This window comes from Dasypus novemcinctus, chromosome 23, assembly GCF_030445035.2.
Source record: "Dasypus novemcinctus isolate mDasNov1 chromosome 23, mDasNov1.1.hap2, whole genome shotgun sequence".
NCBI lineage: Eukaryota > Metazoa > Chordata > Mammalia > Cingulata > Dasypodidae > Dasypus > Dasypus novemcinctus.
Window position 1 is genome coordinate 69,256,446 of NC_080695.1, and position 18,866 is coordinate 69,275,311.

The following is an 18,866-nucleotide window of genomic DNA, read 5'->3' on the forward strand; positions in this document are numbered from 1 at the left end:
CACCTCCCAGCTCCTGTGCTCTGTAAAAAGGTTCCGTTCCATTGGCATTTCCATCCTGAAACGCGGCCTACCTGAGCAGGTGTTTGCAGAGAGAGTGACCCTGGTGGGAAGGGGAAGCAGAAGAAAGCAGGTAGAGGTGCAGCCTGTGTCTGCCTGGGCACCGCTCCCCAGGGCCTCACCCTGAGACCGCAGCATGTCACCCCACACGCATGCTCGCTGCGGCGTGACGAGTGCCCTCATGCCACCCAGGAGTGCGGCATTGGTGGCTCACGTGCCGTGGTGCAGTTCAATGCTTTCCGAAACGTTGAGCCGCTCTTGGTAATGTCCGAGCAAAACCAAGGCTGACCTTCGCTGGGTTGTTTGCCTGTTGGCGCAGGACGTGCCCCCGGAAACCTCAGTGTCTGCTGACACCACGCACACAGCCCTTTACATTTACACACGGAGCAGAGACGGGGTCTGGGTGGGGCTTGTGGTTAGCAGGCTTTACCTGCATGGGGACGGGGACAGGACCCTTGTACGTCCCGCGCGGTAGACAGCTGCGCCTGGTTCCCGCTCGCCGGGTGCTGGCAGCCTCCAGTGCCCAGTGCCCAGTGCCTCCAGTGCCCAGTGCCTCAGTCCTCGTGGCCCCCAGAAGGCCCCACAGAGTTCCGAGACGCCTTGTGGGGGGCTCTGTCCCCCACAGTGGAGAACTCCCACTCCAGACGGCTAGCGGGGGCCACAGCAGCGTGCTGGGCCGCAGGGGACCCCAGGCCCGGGTGCTGGCTGGGGTGCACAGAGGCCGCAGCTTGGGACTTTAATACGCCCGCGGTCGAACGCAGACGGTCCCCACGCCAAGGTCCCAGAGCCCCGAGTGCTGGTGGGACACGGGAAGGACAGCGCCAAGGGGCTGTGGCCGCTGCCCGGGCCCCCCACCATCGCGGAAGGCGCCCCCTGCGGTCTGCGCGGCTGACCCTGCCTGGCCGCTGCAGGATGGTGTTTTTCCTGGAGGACGTCCTGGCCTGCACCAAGCGCCTGCTGGAGTGGATCGCCGGCTGGCTGCCCCGCCACCTCATCGGGGCCGTGCTCGTGTCCCTGCCCGCCCTCGCCGTCTACTCACACGCCACCTCTGAGCTGGAGACAGACGCGCAGGTGAGTGGAGCGCAGCGGTCCTGCCCGGTGTCTGTGGGCTCCCGGCTGCTTAAGCAGCAGTGATAAGCCCGGCCATGCGGGACAGCAGCGTCAACGTGGACCCTGCCCAGGGCAGAAGCGCCTGTCCCAACCACGGGCTGGTCTCTTCATCTTTCGGTTCAGCTGTGGTCACATATATAACACAAATTTGCCCTTTCAGCCACTTTCAAGGGTGCCGTTCAGCAGTGTCGATGGCAATTACAGTGTCGCACTACACATACACAGTGTCACCCACTACTGGAACTTTCCCATTGCCCCAAACAGAAACTCTGCACCTATAAACCTTAACTCCCCTTCTCCCTGCCCCTCCCCCCATAACCTCTGATCTATTTTCTTTTTCTTTTTCTTTTTTAAGATTTATTTTATTTATTTCTACCCCTGCTCCATTGTTTGAGCTTGCTATCTGCTCTCTGTGTCTGTTGGTCGTGCATTTGTCTTCTTTTTAGGAGGCACCGAGAACCAAACCCGGGACCTCCCATGTGGGAGGGAGGCGCCCAATGGCTTCAGCCACCTCCGCTCCTTGCATGTTGTGTCTCTCATTGTGCTTCTTTGTCGTGTCTCTTCATTGTGTCATCTTGCTGTGTTGTCTTCTTTAGGAGGCACCAGGAACTGAACCCAGTACCTTCCGTGTGGTAGGTGGGCACCCCAATTACTTGAACCACATCTGCTTCCCTCTGATCTACTTTTTGTCTGTGATTTGGTTCTTCTGGATGTTTCATAAAAACAGAATCGTACCAGTATCTGCTCCTCTGTGTCTGACATATCTCATTTAGCATAGTGCCTTCGGGGTTCACCATGTTGCCACATGGTTTGCCCTGCATTCCTCTCCGTGGCTGAGGAACGTGCCACTTGTGGCTGGACCATAGTGTTTTCGTCCATTCCTCTGTTGATGGCACTTGTTTGCATCTGCCTTTTGGCCATTGTGAATGATGCTGTGGTGAGCATTGGCATAGGCGAGTGTCTGTGGAGTGCCTGTTTTTAGTTCTTTGGGACATGTACTTGGGAGTGGAGGGGCCAGGTCATTTGGTAACTCTCTAACTTTCTGAGTAACGGCCAGACTTTTCCACAGCCGTGGCACCATTTTTCATCCCCATCATCAATGCACGAGGGTCCCAATTTTGCCACCTGCGTGCCCTTCTTACAGAAGGCATGACCATCGTAGAGAAGCAGGCAGGGGGGCTCTGTGGTCTTGTCCAGATGCTCAGTCCCTGTCCTTGGCCAGACTCACAAATTCAGGCACTTACACCATTGGCCCCTGACCCTCTCCAGCTCTACTTAGTCTTCTTCATGATTCAAATCCTTTCTTAGGTTTTACCAAGAAGCACCTGCTCCATGTTTCCAAGAAATTCAAGAGAATAGGCTTGTCTCTAGAACTGGCACAAATAAGTGAGTTGCACCTGAATGCATTGCTCTTGATCCGAGAGGGAGCTTTGGAGTTAAACTCCATGAAGTTTGAACTAATCCTATTGTGAAAAAGTGTATTTTTGGTGCGAGTGAGTGTAATATGAACTACTGGGGCAGGCTGCTTGTATTTGATGCTTGAGCCCAAATTCCACGTCAGCTGTGCACAGCAGGGGACTAGAAGGTAGCTGAAGCCAGGGCACCCCTTCTCCTGTCCTCTCCAGCAAGGTAACATCTGGAGAAGAATCTTGGTACCACTTGAACTTGTAACTTAAAGCTCTAGGTAATTAACCTCATGACTGATGATCTGTCCTTGCCCAGCCAACCAAAAGGAAGAATTTTTTTTTTAAGATTTATTTTTATTTATTTCTCTCTCCTCCCCCCTCCCACCCCCACCCCCACCCCCTGTGGTCTTGCTCTCTTGTGTCCATTCACTGTGTGTTCTTCTGTGTCTGTTTGCACCCTTGGTGGCACCGGGAATCTGCGTCTGTTTGCTCTGTGTTCTTCTTTGTCCACTTCTGTTGTTGTCAGCGGCATGGGAATCTGTGTTTCTTTTTGTTGCATCATCTTGTGTCAGCTCTCTGTGTGTGTGGCGCCATTCTTGGGCAGGCTACACTTTCTTTCACGCTGGGCAGCTCTCCTTATGGGGCACACTCTGCGCGTGGGGCTCCCCTACACGGGGGACACCCCTGCGTGGCAGGGCACTCCTTGCGCGCATCAGCACTGTGCATGGGCCAGCTCCACACGGGTCAAGGAGGCCCAGGGTTTGAACCACAGACCTCCCATGTGGCAGACAGACGCCCTAACCACTGGGCCAAGTCCGCTTCCCCTGTGTCTGTTTTTGTTGGATCATCTCGCTGCGTCAGCTCTCCATATGTGTGACACCACTCCTAGGCAGGCTGCACTTTTCTCACACGGGGCGGCTCTCCTTACGGGGTGCACTCCTTGCATGTGGGGCTCCCCTACTTGGGGGACACCCCTGCGTGGCATGGTATTCCTTGCGTGCAGCAACTCTGCGCATGGGCCAGCTCATCACACAGGTCAGGAGGCCCTGGGTTTGAACTCTGGACCTCCCATGTGGTAAGAGGATGCTCTGGGAAACGGACTTTGGCCCAGTGGTTAGGGCGTCCGTCTACCATATGAGAGGTCCGCGGTTCAAACCCCGGGCCTCCTTGATCCGTGTGGAGCTGGCCATGCGCAGCGCTGATGCGCGCAAGGAGTGCCGTGCCACACAAGGGTGTCCCCCGCGTGGGGGAGCCTCACGCGCAAGGAGTGCGCCCGTGAGGAGAGCCGCCCAGCGTGAAAAGAAAGAGCAGCCTGCCCAGGAATGGCGCCGCCCACACTTCCCGTGCCGCTGACGACAACAGAAGCGGACAAAGAAACAAGACGCAGCAAATAGACACCAAGAACAGACAACCAGGGGAGGGGGGGGAAATTAAATAAATAAATCTTTAAAAAAAAAAAGAGGATGCTCTATCAGTTGAGCCACATCTACTTCCCCAAAACTAAGAATTAATGCAGCTCTATCCACTGTCTTGCGCTCGTGGCAATGTTTTCATATTTGGCAGAAGCATAGGTAAGTGAGTGGATCATTTGACCTCAGACCGCCCAGGCGCGCAGCGGTCGGCCGGGTTTGGACGCTGCCTCATGCCTCTGCTCCCCTCGCAGTTCACAGCGTCCCTGTGTTCGGCCGTCCTCGTCTCCGTCGTGCAGTACTGCAACTTCTGCCAGCTCAGCTCCTGGATGAGGTCCTCGCTGGCCACCGTTGCAGGGGCCGGGCTCCTGCTCCTGCTCTACGTCTCCCTGTGTCCAGACAGGTAAGCAGCAGGCGCCGCGGCTGGCACCCTCTGTGTCGGAACCACCTCTGCCATCGTCTCCCTTCCCAGACATTAAAACTGAGTCTTCCGGAACAAGTAGTGTTAAACTATAATAAAATGCCCCAAGAGTAATATGCAAAAGAATGAAAAAGAAAATGGACTAGAATAAAATAATATATCTCAATATAGACCCCCCATGTGGCTGCCCCCAGAGACACAATGCAACAGTCACTTGCTTGAATCTTACCTATAATGACTAAGTTTGAATTTCAGAAAGTAAGATCAGAAGCCGATTCGTACCAAACAAGAAAACGAAAGAGTAGAGGTACAGATAGACACAAAAATTAGGTACTAATTTAACAAGGTTTGGTTCTGAGTTTGTTGAAAGGAATCTCAAATTGACTCTTGCACAATTGCAACTGATGTTGAGGCTCTTAACTATTTTCAACTAATTATGTGGCTGGAAATTCAATAACACCTTGGCCAGCAGAATGTGCCTGGCAAGCAGTTTATTCAGTAATTTCATGGTCGTGTCTTTGACCCATTGATCTTCCTTATCTGCAACAAAGTTCTCTTAAAAATTAGGCTTTTGGCAAAACTCCTTGTCAAAACGCTTCACCACTTCCAAGTATTAAAGAACCACCTATTTGTAATTAAAACGGACTTAGGTGAGCAGGATACTTCAGCTATGTGTGATGTTTCTTCATTTTGCTTTGCGGGCCCCCTAACCTTCCTGGCTCCCCAGTTCGTTATAAGCAACCAGGGACCCCAACTTGTCCACAGTGCCCCCTTGGGGCAGTACAGCTCTCACTGAGACCCACAGCTTTCATAAATTCGGAAGTAGAAGCTGACCCAATGTGTAGCGATATAAGCGACATCAAATGTCCTTGCCACAGTGTGCCTTTGGGCATTAACAAAACAGCATTGACCATGGACAAAGTACTCGTCCTCGTTTTCATAACAAAATGACAACACTATGAAAGATAGTCAAGTTCTCTGCAAATTAAGGTCAACGAAGGAATTTCCAGCAGCACCCTCATTCAGTATTTGAAGAGAAACATTAAAGGATGGTTTCATTCATTGAAGCAAACCAAAGTATACTTTCACTTCGCTGAAATCCTGGTCATGTGGAATTACGGTCATTTTCCAAGAGCATGAAATTGAACAATCTACATTTTGACCTTTTGGATCCGTCACAGATCCCTCATCAGCTGCTTGCAGGGTCGTTTGGTCACGGCCGTGGGGGCGTCTGCACTTGGACTCGGCGCCCCAGAGGCCACACCATTGCCCTTGGCCCTGAGTGTGACCCGACGCAGCTTCCAGCAGCAGATCTGGTGGGCACACCTCCCCTGAGCAGCTTTCGCACACAGGAAGGTCCTCTGAGCACACCCACCCTGTGGCCCTGGCTACGCCGTGCTGGGGCCAGGACTAGGAGGTGGCAAGTGAAAAGAAACAAGGTCAGCGTGTATGAAGGGGGACGGGACTCTTCCGAAAACTGCAGCCGGCACAGGGGAAAAGGGACGTGGACTCGTGAAGAGGAGGGCGATGGGGTCACGGCCGTGTCTGGGCAGGACAAGAAGAGGGCCTACAGGCTTGGCCGCCACGTCTAGGGTGGCAGTGCCTGCGGTTCTCTCCTCTGGAAAGCCCTGCAGTGCCTCGTGTTACTTTAAAGCCCCTCTGAGCCTTCCCTGGCCTTTGCTACTCAGGAAAGTGGCTCCCGTGGAGAATTTCGGTCAGGGTCTCTGTTGCCTGACCCCCTCCCCCCCCACACACACACACACTCACACGGCCCTCCCCGTGCACACGGGGTCTTCTCTAGCCCCTGTTTTGATGAGTGAGGCTCGTGGTCCAAGGACGAGCAGCGCCTGGGTGGGTGCCGGCCTCACGCCTACCCCAGCACGCTGTGTTGAGGTTTCGTGCCTCCCATGCAGAACGAGTTCTTCACTTAGGTAGCTGTCCTGGTTGGGTGCGCTTTGATTCCCTAAAATTGGGATTTGATTGCTTTGGGCACCTTTTCCACAGACAGCAGAACCTGGCGTCACAAGTCAGCTATCGCCTGCCGCGGCGTCAGCAGCTCTTTTCACACTGAACCTCCGTTCCCAGCAGGCCTCGGGGTTTGAGCCCGAGGCCCATTTCTAGCCCGTTGGATGCCAACGTGCTGGTAGTGAATGAGCGCTCACATTCACTTCCTGTTTGACTTTCCCAGCTGCATCGTTGTCTCTACCAATTGTGTTAAAGACACACAGTATCAATTTATAATAAAAAATTTTATCCTTAACTGTCCAACTTGACCTCTACTTTTTTTAAAAAAAAAAGGAAAGCTATTTGTTTAAACTCTTCTTGGGTTGCTTTATATGTGGTCCTCTTTGCTTTGTATAATAATATTTTTCTGCATTTTCATTTCAGTTCCATAATAATTTCACACCTTGATGCAGGAAAGAATTTCAGGTAAGCTTTTAAATATTCTATCAGTATTTGACTTAATGAGAGTAACGATGTTATTACTGCTTATTTCTAAGCCTCTTGAAAACAGTTGTGGGGAAACGGACTTGGCCCAGTGGTTAGGACGTCCGTCTACCACATGTGAGGCCCGCGGTTCAAGCCCCGGGCCTCCTTGACCCGTGTGGAGCTGGCCCATGCGCAGTGCTGATGCGCGCAAGGAGTGCCCTGCCACACAGGGGTGTCCCCCGCGTAGGGGAGCCCCACGCGTAAGGAGTGCGCCCTGTAAGGAGAGCCGCCCAGCGCGAAAGAAAGTGCAGCCTGCCCAGGAATGGCGCCACCCACACTTCCCGTGCCGCTGATGACAACAGAAGCGGACAAAGAAACAAGATGCAGCAAATAGACACAGAGAACAGACAACTGGGGGAGGGGGAGGGAATTAAATAAAAAAAAGAAAAAAAGAAAAAAGAAAACAGTTGTGTCTTGAATAAAATGAACACCTAAAAAAGGAAGTGGAAAATACCTACTTGTAATAATATCAGGTCATAGTTATTATGTCTTATTAGGAAAGTAAAATGATAAGACATAGGCTAGAATTGGTTCCATTTTGTGTAAGACTTTACAAATCAAAGTAGTATATTCTCTAAAATAAATTTTTTTCTTTTATAACAAACTTTTTTTTTAGAGTTTTAAGTATACAGAAAATTTGTGCAGAAAGTACAGAGAGTTCCCATATATCCACCCACCCCCACATAGTTTCCCTGATTTTAATGTCTTGCCCCGGTGGGGTGCCTGTGGCCAATCAGTGATTTTTTAAATGAGGTCATATGATACTATTAAGTGAATAGCATTATTTTTTTAGTTGTTTTTTATAAATAAAATTTTATTGAAGTATATCATTCATACATGAGCATATATAAGCAACAAGTGTATAGCAAAAGTTGTGAACTTACAAAACAAACAAACATGCGTAACATCATACAGGACTCCTGTGCGTCACCCCCCACCACCTTGCATTGCTGTGACACATTTGTTACAGACCGTCTCTAAAATATTTTAAAATATCTGACTAGAAATGTGGAAGAATAGATGTTAGATCCTTGCTTAACTATAAATATCAAAATAAATTGTAAATAGAGTCAAAAATACAAAATCTAGAAAAAATAAATAGCTTTCAAGTTCTAACTTTCCAATCATAGAAATAATAAATAAACCACAAAAGAAGAGCCCCCTTATACCTCCTCCCTGGGTGTAGTTTTGAAAATTGCAGTGAAATGCACCAAAATGGTAACAGATGTCACGTTGAGCTGCTTAGGACTGTGAGTCTTTTTTTTTTTTTTTTTCCTATTTTTCAATCCTTCTCGGTAATAATGGATTCTGTCTTTTACTCTAAATTCCATTTATGATTTAACATCCAACTACTAAATCGTAAAATTGACTCTTGCACTTGTTCACATAAATTTCCTCTCTTTGAAAGCGACGTTTGCTATTTGAACTGGGGAGTAGAACTGTCACTTCCATTGCTCCTGTTTTAGAATACAAACGATGGGTTGCAGACGGGACGTGAGCCTCTTACCTGCTTGTTACAGGCACCTTGTGTTGCCAGCCAGCCACTTTGGGTGCCCCATGTCAGTTCCACATATTACCACCTTTTCTTTTAAGCAAAGCTCCAAACAGAAACTGTGGCCAGTTTTCCTTCTCCCTCTCACACCAGCCCATGTGTAGCTTTCCTGTGCCCCTCCAGAGGGGACTGTCCCGGGCCTGCCTCCAGGGCTGGGCTGTGACCTTGACCACAGCCACGGCAGGAAAGCAGCAGAAGCAGTAGCCCCGGGGAGTTCACCCGACTCCACACAGGGGTTTACAGGCCCTCACTGTGCCATTCCGATGATTTTAAGCCGTGACCATGTCCACCCACAACGGGGGCTGTTCCTTGTTTTTGAGCGTCACCCAGAAAGGTGAAAGGTCACCCGGGAAGGTAACTCCTCACGCTGCAGGATGGACGAACCAAGGAAAGGATCCCTTCTCCTCTTCTTGATTCTTTTAAACCAGCCAGAGGGCCTAGGGGACTCGGCATGCGTGTTTTAGCCATCTAAAGTCAATGGTTGTTCTGTTCAGCACGGTGTGTACTGTCATTTGTTTAAATGGCAGATGTTAGCAGATATAAGTGAAGCTTGGGGCACCGCACCGCGAGGGCTTTCCTGGTTCCTGGTGCACAGGCGTAGAGTCGGAGAACTCGTGTCGGGCTCCGACAGTTCCTCAGGGGGCCCACAAGGACACGCAGAGCCGTGCCCATGGTCAAGGTCTGTTCAGCACAAGGACACAGCAAAGCCCACCAAGATCGCGGGCACATGGGACGAGGTCCAGGGGACCTGGCGGGAGGCTTCCGGGGTCCTCTCCCAGGGGAGGCTCACAGACTTGCTCAGCTGCCCCAGCAGTGAGATGTGGCAGCATGTGCCAGACACCATCTACCCAGGAAGCCCCCGGAGACCCCGTGCCCAGGGTTTTTATTGGGGCTGGCCACACAGGCATGTACCAGACTCCCCGACTCCCCAGAGGAAGCAGGTGCCCCATCGTTTGGACAGCCAGTTTCAGCACAATGAGCCACTCTGACCGGAGAACAGCGGGCAGCCTCCCGGAATCCAACGTCCCCGATGCCCGCCGCGGCCCGCCTTGGAAGCCAGCCTTTCTAAGGACGCAGGCCTCCCACGGGAACTCTCCTGCCAGAACCTCGGGCCGGAAGGGGCCTGGTGACCCTCCAGTCACCTGCACGGTTTACATGTGCCGAAATGGAGACCCAGCAAGCTGAAGCGCTGGCCCAGGGTTTCCACGCTCAGCAGTGGTCTAGCCGAGAGCAGCCCCGGGTCTCCTTGCTCCAAGGCTGGGCATCTGCCACCGAGGAGGCCGCCTGGGTCAGTTCCATTATTTTCTTGTATCCTTAGGTTACAGGGAGCAGTGAAGCTTACTGAACACTCTGATTAAAGAAAGGCACTTCTTCCTGTGTCACGGAGCTGCCCAGTCCACCAAGCATCCATCGCTGTATGGAGTGACGCAGCCCGTTGCTACGGCAAATCCAGTGGCCCACTCTGCTTTAGAGATACATCCAGGGATAGAATTTATAACAGAGCAATCAAGGCTGTAAAAATTCATATATAGAGAAAAGACTAGAAGGAAATTTACCAATTGTTAAGATGGTAGGACAATGGGTGAATCTGTTTTTTTTTCTTTTCCTAAATTTTCTTTGATGTGAATGTAATATTGTTAAATTGAAAAAAAGTGTGCATTTAAAAAATAAACTTTAAAGAGATTGTATCACTTTTCACTAATCTTCAGGCCATCACCCATCAGCACCATCAAACCTGAGATCAGCTCCACTGAAAGTAGATTTAATTATCAGAGGGAATAGAAATCCATCCAGACTCTTAAATGGGCAATGTGGAAATGTCTAACAGAATTCTAAACGTGCAATGCTGAAAATGGCTCAGCATTTCCATGTCTAGGAGTTTATCCCACAGATAGACTCATTCATATGCGCAGAGATAGGGGCCCAAGAATATTCATGGGAGCTCTGGGAGTTAGAGGTGCACACAGCTGAAATGGGCAACAGTAGAAGTCTGGTTAAGTTATGGTACAGCCGTCTACTAGGGTACCCTGAAGTCATGAGGAAACTATAGCATCAGTTCCCTTCATTGAAAGGCACTTACTTTCCACTGTTTATACAGTTTGAATTTCTTTCAGTGTGCATTTATTACTCTTGAAAGCATACATATTCTTCTAAGAAATGTTCAAGTCATATTAGGTGGTTTTTGCAAAACAGAGGAAACTTGGTAAACTGCCACATCTTTATACAGGTAGAGAATAGAGAACTTTTACAAATTCTTGGTAAAATTACAAGTATTTCAAAAATAAAGTTGGATTTTGGGGGAGCAGGTGTGGCTCAAGCAGTTGGGTGCCCACCTCCCACACGGGAGGTCCTGGGTTTGGTTCCGGGTGCCCCCTAAAGAAGATGAGCAGACAAGGGAGCTATCTCGGGGAGGGCGGGCGGAAATAAAGCTGGATTATAAATCTAAGAAGCATGTTAGAAAGTATGATTGCATTGATGTTAACTTCTTGGGTATGATAATGGTTTTGTGGTTACATAGAAAGGAAAATGTCCTATTCTCGGGAGATTTGTACTGAAATATTTAGGACTGACGTGTCACGAGGTCTGTAACTTACTTTCAAAATGTTCAGTAAAAGTGGGCATGTGTATGTGTATTTGTGTGCACAAACACAGCTGTGTAGCAAAACGTTAAGAATTACTGAAAATATTAAAAAAAAAAAAAAGAATTGCTGCAACCAGGTGAAGGGGGCATGGGTGTCAGCTTTACTCATATTCTAGCTTTCCTGTAGGGTTGAAATTTTCTCAAAAAGTGAGGGCAGAAAGATTTTTTAAAAAATCAAGAATCTAATTCTGAAAAGCAAGTCCATTGTAAAGCACTCGTTGAACAAATCGGTTTAAAAACAAAAATCTTTCTTTACCTGTGCATCTGGTTAGCCAGCCAGAAGGAAACGGATCGTTTCACGGCTTGAGGCTGTTGAAGATTTGCACTTAGCTGGTAAACTTAACTCCACAGAACTCTGTGCGGGATGCTGGTTAGCCAGGTGTTTCAGAACCGTGAAATGCTGAGTGCAGCCTGTCCCTGAAAAGATGCCTCTAAGACGGTCTGTCCTTTCTCTCCCCCTCGCCCTCTAGTTCCGAGAGGAGCCCGTGCAATAGCTCCTGGCCGGCCGATGGCCGCCAGCCGGCCAGCCTTCTCGGCCAGGAGGCCGTTCTCGTCTGCTTCCTCCTGCTCCTCCTGGTCTGGTTCCTGAATCGGGAGTTCGAGGTCAGCTACCGCCTCCACTACCACGGCGACGTGGAGGCAGGGCTGCACCGCGCCAAGATCCAGAGCATGAGGGACCAGGCGGACTGGCTGCTGAGGAACATCATCCCCTACCACGTGGCCGAGCAGCTCAAGGTGTCCCAGACCTACTCCAAGAACCACGACAACGGCGGGGTGATCTTCGCCAGCATCGTCAACTTCAGCGAGTTCTACGAGGAGAACTACGAGGGCGGCAAGGAGTGCTACCGGGTGCTCAACGAGCTGATCGGGGACTTCGACGAGCTGCTGAGCAAGCCGGGCTACGGCAGCATCGAGAAGATCAAGACCATCGGGGCCACCTACATGGCCGCGTCGGGGCTGAACACGGCGCAGGGCCAGGACGGCAGCCACCCGCAGGAGCACCTGCAGATCCTTTTCGAGTTCGCCAAGGAGATGATGCGCGTGGTGGACGACTTCAACAACAACATGCTGTGGTTCAACTTCAAGCTCAGAGTCGGCTTCAACCACGGGCCCCTCACGGCGGGCGTCATCGGCACCACCAAGCTGCTGTACGACATCTGGGGGGACACGGTCAACATCGCCAGCCGGATGGACACCACGGGCGTCGAGTGCCGCATCCAGGTGAGCGAGGAGAGCTACCGCGTGCTGAGCAAGATGGGCTACGACTTCGACTACAGGGGGACGGTGAACGTCAAGGGCAAGGGGCAGATGAAGACCTACCTCTACCCGAGGTGCACGGACAACGGGGTCGTGCCGCAGCACCAGCTGTCCATCTCCCCGGACATCCGCGTGCAGGTGGACGGCAGCATCGGGCGGTCCCCCACGGACGAGATCGCCAACCTGGTGCCTTCCGGGCAGAGCCTGGACAGGGCGCCGCCGGGTTCCGACGGCAGCGCGCAGGCGAGGGACGTTCCCCCGTCTTCTAAGAGACTCTGGAAGGAGCCCGCCAAGGCGGAGGAGCGGTGTCGCGCGGGCAAGGCCTTGGAGAAGAGCGACTGTGAGGACGCGGGGATGGAGGAGGCCGACGAGCTCACCAAGCTCAACGTTTCCAAGAGCGTGTGACGCGGCGCCTGAGGCCGCGCAAGGTGCTCCGCTCGTCGACGCACAATATCTGCATCGGGCCGTGGTGCTCCCCCAGCGCCGCAGTCGCCTTTCCTGGATGTGGTGCACAGGCGCGTCGGCCTGGCTTCGGCGTGCACCACGGTTTCTCGGGGTTCGTCGCCATCCATTTCTTTTTGCCCCCTTTCCTGAGGACCCCTCGGTGTGACCCGTCCAGCAGCGTGGAGGATAACAAGTGCCTTCAGGGTTTGGCCTTGGCCTCGGGTCTAGGGACAGAGGCCCCGTCCCCCCGGCCGAAATCGTGCTTTGGGTGACATGTGGCTTCCAGAACAAACGCTGGGGTTAAGATAGCATTTGTATTGCTTTTCCTCACGAGACACTTTTTTTTTTTTTTTTTTGCTAATACAATGTTTCTGAGGTTGGTTTTTCTGTATGCATAATAGTGTTTTACAGTCACCTGACCTCCTCTGTAAACGCACGCACACGAGCGTTTTTGAAACTGACGGCAAGAGCCAGTCGCTGACCGAGGGGGAGGCCGCTGGCGGCGAGGGCCGATGGCCCAGCCTGCCGCCCGCCACTGCCCCTGCCCTCGCGGCGCTCTCGGGGCCTCCGGGCCCAGGGGGCTGGGGCAGGGCCCCCTTCCCGGCACCTCCGGCTCTGCCAGGCCTGAGGGCCAGAGGCCAAGGGGCAGCCAGGTTTGCGCTGCCAGGCCCGGGGCGCGGAGAGGCCGCCCTCCGAGCCTTCCAGCGGTGGAGGGGGGCGGGGGAGGCCTTTGAAGCTGCCTCTTCTGAGCGAGAAACACAAAACAGATGGCTCGGGCTTGCCTTTATTTATTTATTTATTTACGAGGGTGCATGCGTGGCAGGAGGGGGCCCGGAAAGGGCGTGGCAGGCCTAGCAGCTGCGCGTTGTCACCCGCGCAGGACGCGTAGGGCGGGGCGGGGGGCTCCCCGGTCCCCCATGCGCTTGGGGTTGGGAACTCCCCACCCCCTCCAGCGGAGCGGGAGCCTGCGCTGCCCGTGCCCCCCGCACTGCCTTCCCGGGCACCCGGGGCAGCGCAGGGGCCACGGGGAGGCCCGCGTGGCGAGTCTTTGCCCAAGGCCGAAGTGACCCCTTGTTCCTTCCCAGCTTCCGGTGTCGGGGGGCCGGTCGGGGGCAGGTTTGTTCCCGTAGGCCCATCCCCGCCCTCCTGAGACTCCCCCCCAGCCACCTGCGTGTGTGCCAGGGAGGTCTTCAGCCTGAGGACGACGGACCACCCAAGGGAAGCCCCTCCGCGGCCTTGGTGTCTACCCGCGTCTGGGGTCCCGCGTTGCCACGGTGAGCGTGAGGTGGCTGCGGGGCGGCTCGCGGACCCGGTGGCCACGTGGCTTGTTTCGAGGCTCGCGATCTGAGGCCTGGTCCTGATGCACTTGGGTGCCCCCAGCGGGCCCCTGGGTGCTTCCTGTCCACCGCCGCATCCTCCTGTACGCTCTTCACAGAAGGCACTGAGGCCCCTTCGCGGCCCCCTCCCAAATGCTTCCAGAATCTGTAGCGACCTGCTGGTCCTGGCCACCCAGCTCGGCCGGGGGCAGCCCCCAGGGCTGCGGCCGGGGCCAGGGTCCTCACTCGGGGGCATCTCAGGAACCGTCTAAGAGCCTCCCTCGGCCCTCCCACATGGGGTCTTCCAGTCCTGAAGAAAGGAGGGCTGTGACGGTATCTCTTGCCTCTGAAGAATGTATTCTTCCACACTACCGCAGAATCTTATTTTTCTTCCCGAGGAGCACGGCCTGCTGCTTCCCTTGCACGTAGGCACTTCCTCCCGTCAGTGTTAAGGTGTGTGGGGCGCCGAGGCCCCCCGGGCCCCGTTCTCGGGGCTCTAACTGGAACTCCGATGCGCGGCCCGTCTTCCCTTCACCCACATGGGCCTCACGGCAGTTCAGCCTCACGCGCCCCTTCCCCGCCGAGCCCTTTCCTTCCCTTGCTTCAGAGGCGCTCGTGGTTCCTGACCCTGCGAAGCTCAGGGAGAGGGTCGCTGACTCCTGATGGTCGAGGCCAGCTCTGGGCGGACAGGAATCCCCAAGGAAGGCGGCTGCCTGGGGTGTAGACCCAGGGTGTAGACCGGGGCGTCGAGGGCTTAAGCCCTCCCTGAGCCTTCCTCAGCAGCGCCTTGGCTCCTTCCCGCTCCCCTGCCCTGAAGCATACCTCAGTGCAGAACCCGGGACCCTGCAGCGGAAGTACTGGCTGGGGTTGAACAGATGGTGGCTGGAGACGGGCTTCTGAGCAGGGCCAGGTGCCCCCGACGCCATGGCTGCATTCTCCAGGGTGGCCGCACCCCTTACCAACGTAGGGCAGGAAGCAATACTCCACACTCGAATGTGTGTAAATAGTTGCTTCGAGTTGCAGTTGTTCTTTTCTTCTTGGCTCCAGGTCAGATAAAAATTTATATCTATATATATGATAAAATAAGCATACACAATTTCATCCAATGCAAACAAATGCAGAGCGTCGGTTCTGAAACCCTTAAAGAGCTCAGTTTCCCAAATTATACACACCTGTGCATGTCTCGGTTGCCCAGATTTAACGTGTGGCGCTCACACCTGCACGTTGGCACCTGGCATGGAGCGCTGGAAGGCAGTGTGCTTCCCATCACGTGGACACGAATCATCTGTAGTTCCCAAAGATACATCTGTATTTGAATTGCTAGATTTCCAAGGTAAGCATTTCTGATTGGTTGTTTCAAAATAATCACATCATGCCTAGACTCTGAAATTAAATTAGCCAGAACAAACTGTTTGCACTTTCTATTTTCCTTTTGCTCGGCTCTTTTTAAAATTGTTAATTCTGATAATTTCAAAATGCATCCACTGAAGAAATGGACATTAAAATATTCTTGAATCTAAACACTTGCTGCCTGGTACTTCCTCCTTAAAAAGCTAAGAGCTCCTTCGGAGATGAGGCAGGGCTGGTGCTTTCTGCCATCTGTGGCTGAAATAGGAAGACGTGCTTTCTGTGACATGACTTTGACGACAGGGTGACAAGAGCAACCCTATTTGTGTACGTTTTTTTAATGGATAGATTTGACAACGTTGACTTTCGTTAAGTAGGATTTTCTTTTACATGGAACTTTTAAAAAACTAATCAGGTTGCAGGACAAGTTTTGCTTGTGACAATTGCCTGTTTTTCCTGGGCCTTCTAAATAGTGTTCCCCATGGCATCTTGAGTCAACTGAGCCAACACAGCAGGTCTTCTCAAAAGACGCACCCAGGGAGTCTCTCCCTTCCCGAGTGGCCCTGGAGACCCGTATCGGGGCGGCTGCTGTTGTTTTGGGTAAGCCACAAACCCCTGTCCATCTGTGGAGGGTCATCGGGCCTTTTCCCAGAAGAACACATATCCCATCTCGTACATGTTTTAGGAGGCTCTCGGCATCTCCAAATCTGAAACCAAACTCTGGCTCTGCTGGGGGGCCACGGGCGTGGGGACTCTGCCTTTTCCTCCCCAAGGCTGCACTGCAGCCCCCCTGGGTTGGGCTCTCCTTGGAAGGTGAGGGTCTTTCTAGAAAGGGCTCCCAGGGACTGAAGGGAATTTCTCCAACAGGAAAGGTGGCCTCAAATTTTTGTGCTCAGCCTCAGAACCTACCGAATACAACTTCTCTTTCATCTGAAATCTTTTTCACATCTGGTTGCTTTCCCCTTGTGCGGGAATCCATCATTGCAGCCAGTTGGAACAGATCTGAGAACCGGGAAAAGAAAGTGCCTGGGGAAAGGGGAGGGAAGTGAAAGGAAGTCATGAAGAAAAACTCCACATTTGCACACACTCTTGCAGGTAAAATCTCCCCGAGCGTCTCCTTTCATCCAATTCCTGCGTGAAAGGCTGGTGTGTTTACGTAGCCCCGCAGAGGTGTTACTGAAGGTTCGAGTCACCTGCACCTGGGGCCGTCTCGGCCTCTGCTAGGTCGGCACCTGGAGAAGCAGAGGGCGATGGAGCGTGGCCGCACCGGCAGAGCCCTTCACCGACGGCCCTCTGAGAACGTGCTGGCCTTGTGGCTCCCTGCTCCAGAAGAACGACCGTGAACCTAAGCCCCGTCGGTGTTACACGCAATTTCAGGAGTTCGTGGATCCAAACAGAGCCCCCGTGCTGCAGCAGGGACCACAGGACGATGATGGGAAAGGACGACTTCCAGGCGTTTCTGGACCTTCGATTGGAACCTCGATGAAACGTGTTAGTGCTGCTCATTCATGCCCATTTCTAGGCAAAAGTATGTTCTGGAACGTTTTGTCTGAGTTACCTGGATACATTTAAAGGGCCACTCAGGACATTTCCATATATAGGACGGTCAAATTCTTCCCAACAGGTAAGTACTATTCAGCCAGTATTTGTTGATTATCTACAATGTGCCAAATCCTGCCACACCGCCTTCCTTTGGGTTGTTAAATTTGCCTCAGAACTTGAGAAGGGAGCAGGTGTGAGTAGAAACTGCTTCGTGTGATGGCTTTGCCATTGTGACTTCCACTCGGAAGAGAATTTGGAGACCTCAGGACTCATGCGGTGACATCCTCCTCATCTGCTCCAGGCGGCACTTAGTGCCGTCCCTGCCCACGAGGGGTCGTCGTCCTGCTCAGAGTCTCACGCTGGAGCCACCCTCTGAACCAGCAGCGAGGGAAGAGCGTCTGGAGAAAGCACCTGCCCCGTGTTGGGTTGGTTCCTCAACGGAAGACGAGCCCATTTTCCCTGCTCCCCGCGGGACCACATGTTTTCTTTTCAAAGCAGTGTCTCCTCCTGGGGACTCGGGCCAGCCCAGGGGTCTCAGAACAAAACCTGTGCTTGGATGGATTTAGCTGGTGAGAGCCTTCCAGGGCCAAGTGACTGTCCAGCGGTGTCCCCCCCTCTGAGAAAGGAGTGGGCCGGTGAGAAGCCACAGGCCTCGGCCAGCCCCATCGCAGCACTGGGCACATGAGGCGGCTCCTGAAATCCTCCAAGAGCTGCTCCTTCAGTGTCTGCCTCTGACCTCCTTCATCGTCTCATCAAGTAAAACTCCTGCCCTTCGGCTTGGGAGGGAGATGAATGGCGTCCAGAAGGAGGGCCAGTTTGGATTGGGCCCTGTGGCTCGGGGAGTAAGAGCAGGACTGGGGAGGTGTTGAGGTGCTGGGGGAAGGGAGAGGACGGAGACTCCCCTGTTGGCTGGGCACTCCCTCGGCAGCGCCATGGACGTTTTCGTGCCAAGGCAGACCCCGACTGCCCAGCACCTCCTCGGGCCCTCCCACCTCCGGGCTTCCATCTCCCCCAGTGCTGGGCCCGTGGGGCTCCCAGGCCCGGCCGAACTCAAGGTCGTCCTTCCCTCTCCAAGGACGCATTGGCCCCCAAGGCCCAGGATGCGTCCCATCCTCCATTCGACCTGTGCCTCCACGTCCGTTCCACCGTCACCCCTGAGCCCCCGAGAGTTTTCAGTGCCGTCATTCCTTTTCGGAATGTAGGAAATAGGAAATCCTCCAGCTCCACAGGGATGGGCTGCCATATTGATTTAAGGAAATCGGCTCTTTGGCCTGTAAATCTAGTTCTCACAGAATAGCTTTTGCACTTAAGGTGGTCCCCCATATATATATGTTGTTGTTTTTTCTTCCCAAGAGTTTCAAAGCACCTGGAAGCTCACTAGGCTGCTCATGATGCTTTGTTGAAGTAGGTTCATGATTTCCATGGCCCTTCCACTGAAACAGGACTTGCAGCTGGGAGCGGTAGCCAGAAAGCAGAGCGTGCTGCCCAAACTAATGAGCTTAATATTTGGCCTCCTGCATTCTTTCAAAGGGCAGAAGAAAGAATCTAAGTGCTGGAGTGGGACACTACATTTAGATTGTGAGGCTAGGCATGACTTTAGCAAGTGATGACAAGGTAAAACGAATCCCCCACCCTGTCCAAAGCATCTTTCTCTCCCTTACTCTTTTTTTTTTTTTTTTTTTTTTAAGGAGCTACCAGGATTGAATCTGGGACCTTGTCCAGGGGAAGCAGGCACTCAACCACTGAGCTACACTTGCTCGCTCCCTCTCACTCTTTTTATTTTTTTTCTTTTTCTTTCTTTTTCTCTTACTCTTTTTATAAGACTTGTCTCTTTAATTATATGTGAACTGTTATTATCTAGTTTATGTTTAGAA

The 18,866-nt window shown here is 52.8% G+C and overlaps 1 protein-coding gene across 2 annotated transcripts in view; it reads left to right on the forward strand.

Moving 5' to 3' along the window:
- ADCY9 (adenylate cyclase 9) overlaps window positions 1–15,624 on the forward strand; it is a 144,168-nt gene extending 128,544 nt beyond the window's left edge. For both annotated transcript variants that reach the window (XM_012517947.4, XM_023583430.3), the window contains 4 exons: window positions 969–1,128; window positions 4,237–4,385; window positions 6,792–6,833; window positions 11,557–15,624. In XM_012517947.4, coding sequence (XP_012373401.1) covers window positions 969–1,128; window positions 4,237–4,385; window positions 6,792–6,833; window positions 11,557–12,748 — 1,543 coding nt within the window. In that variant the 3' untranslated portion in view covers window positions 12,749–15,624. The remainder of the gene's footprint in view (window positions 1–968; window positions 1,129–4,236; window positions 4,386–6,791; window positions 6,834–11,556) is intronic.
- Window positions 15,625–18,866: the final 3,242 nt, after the last annotated feature.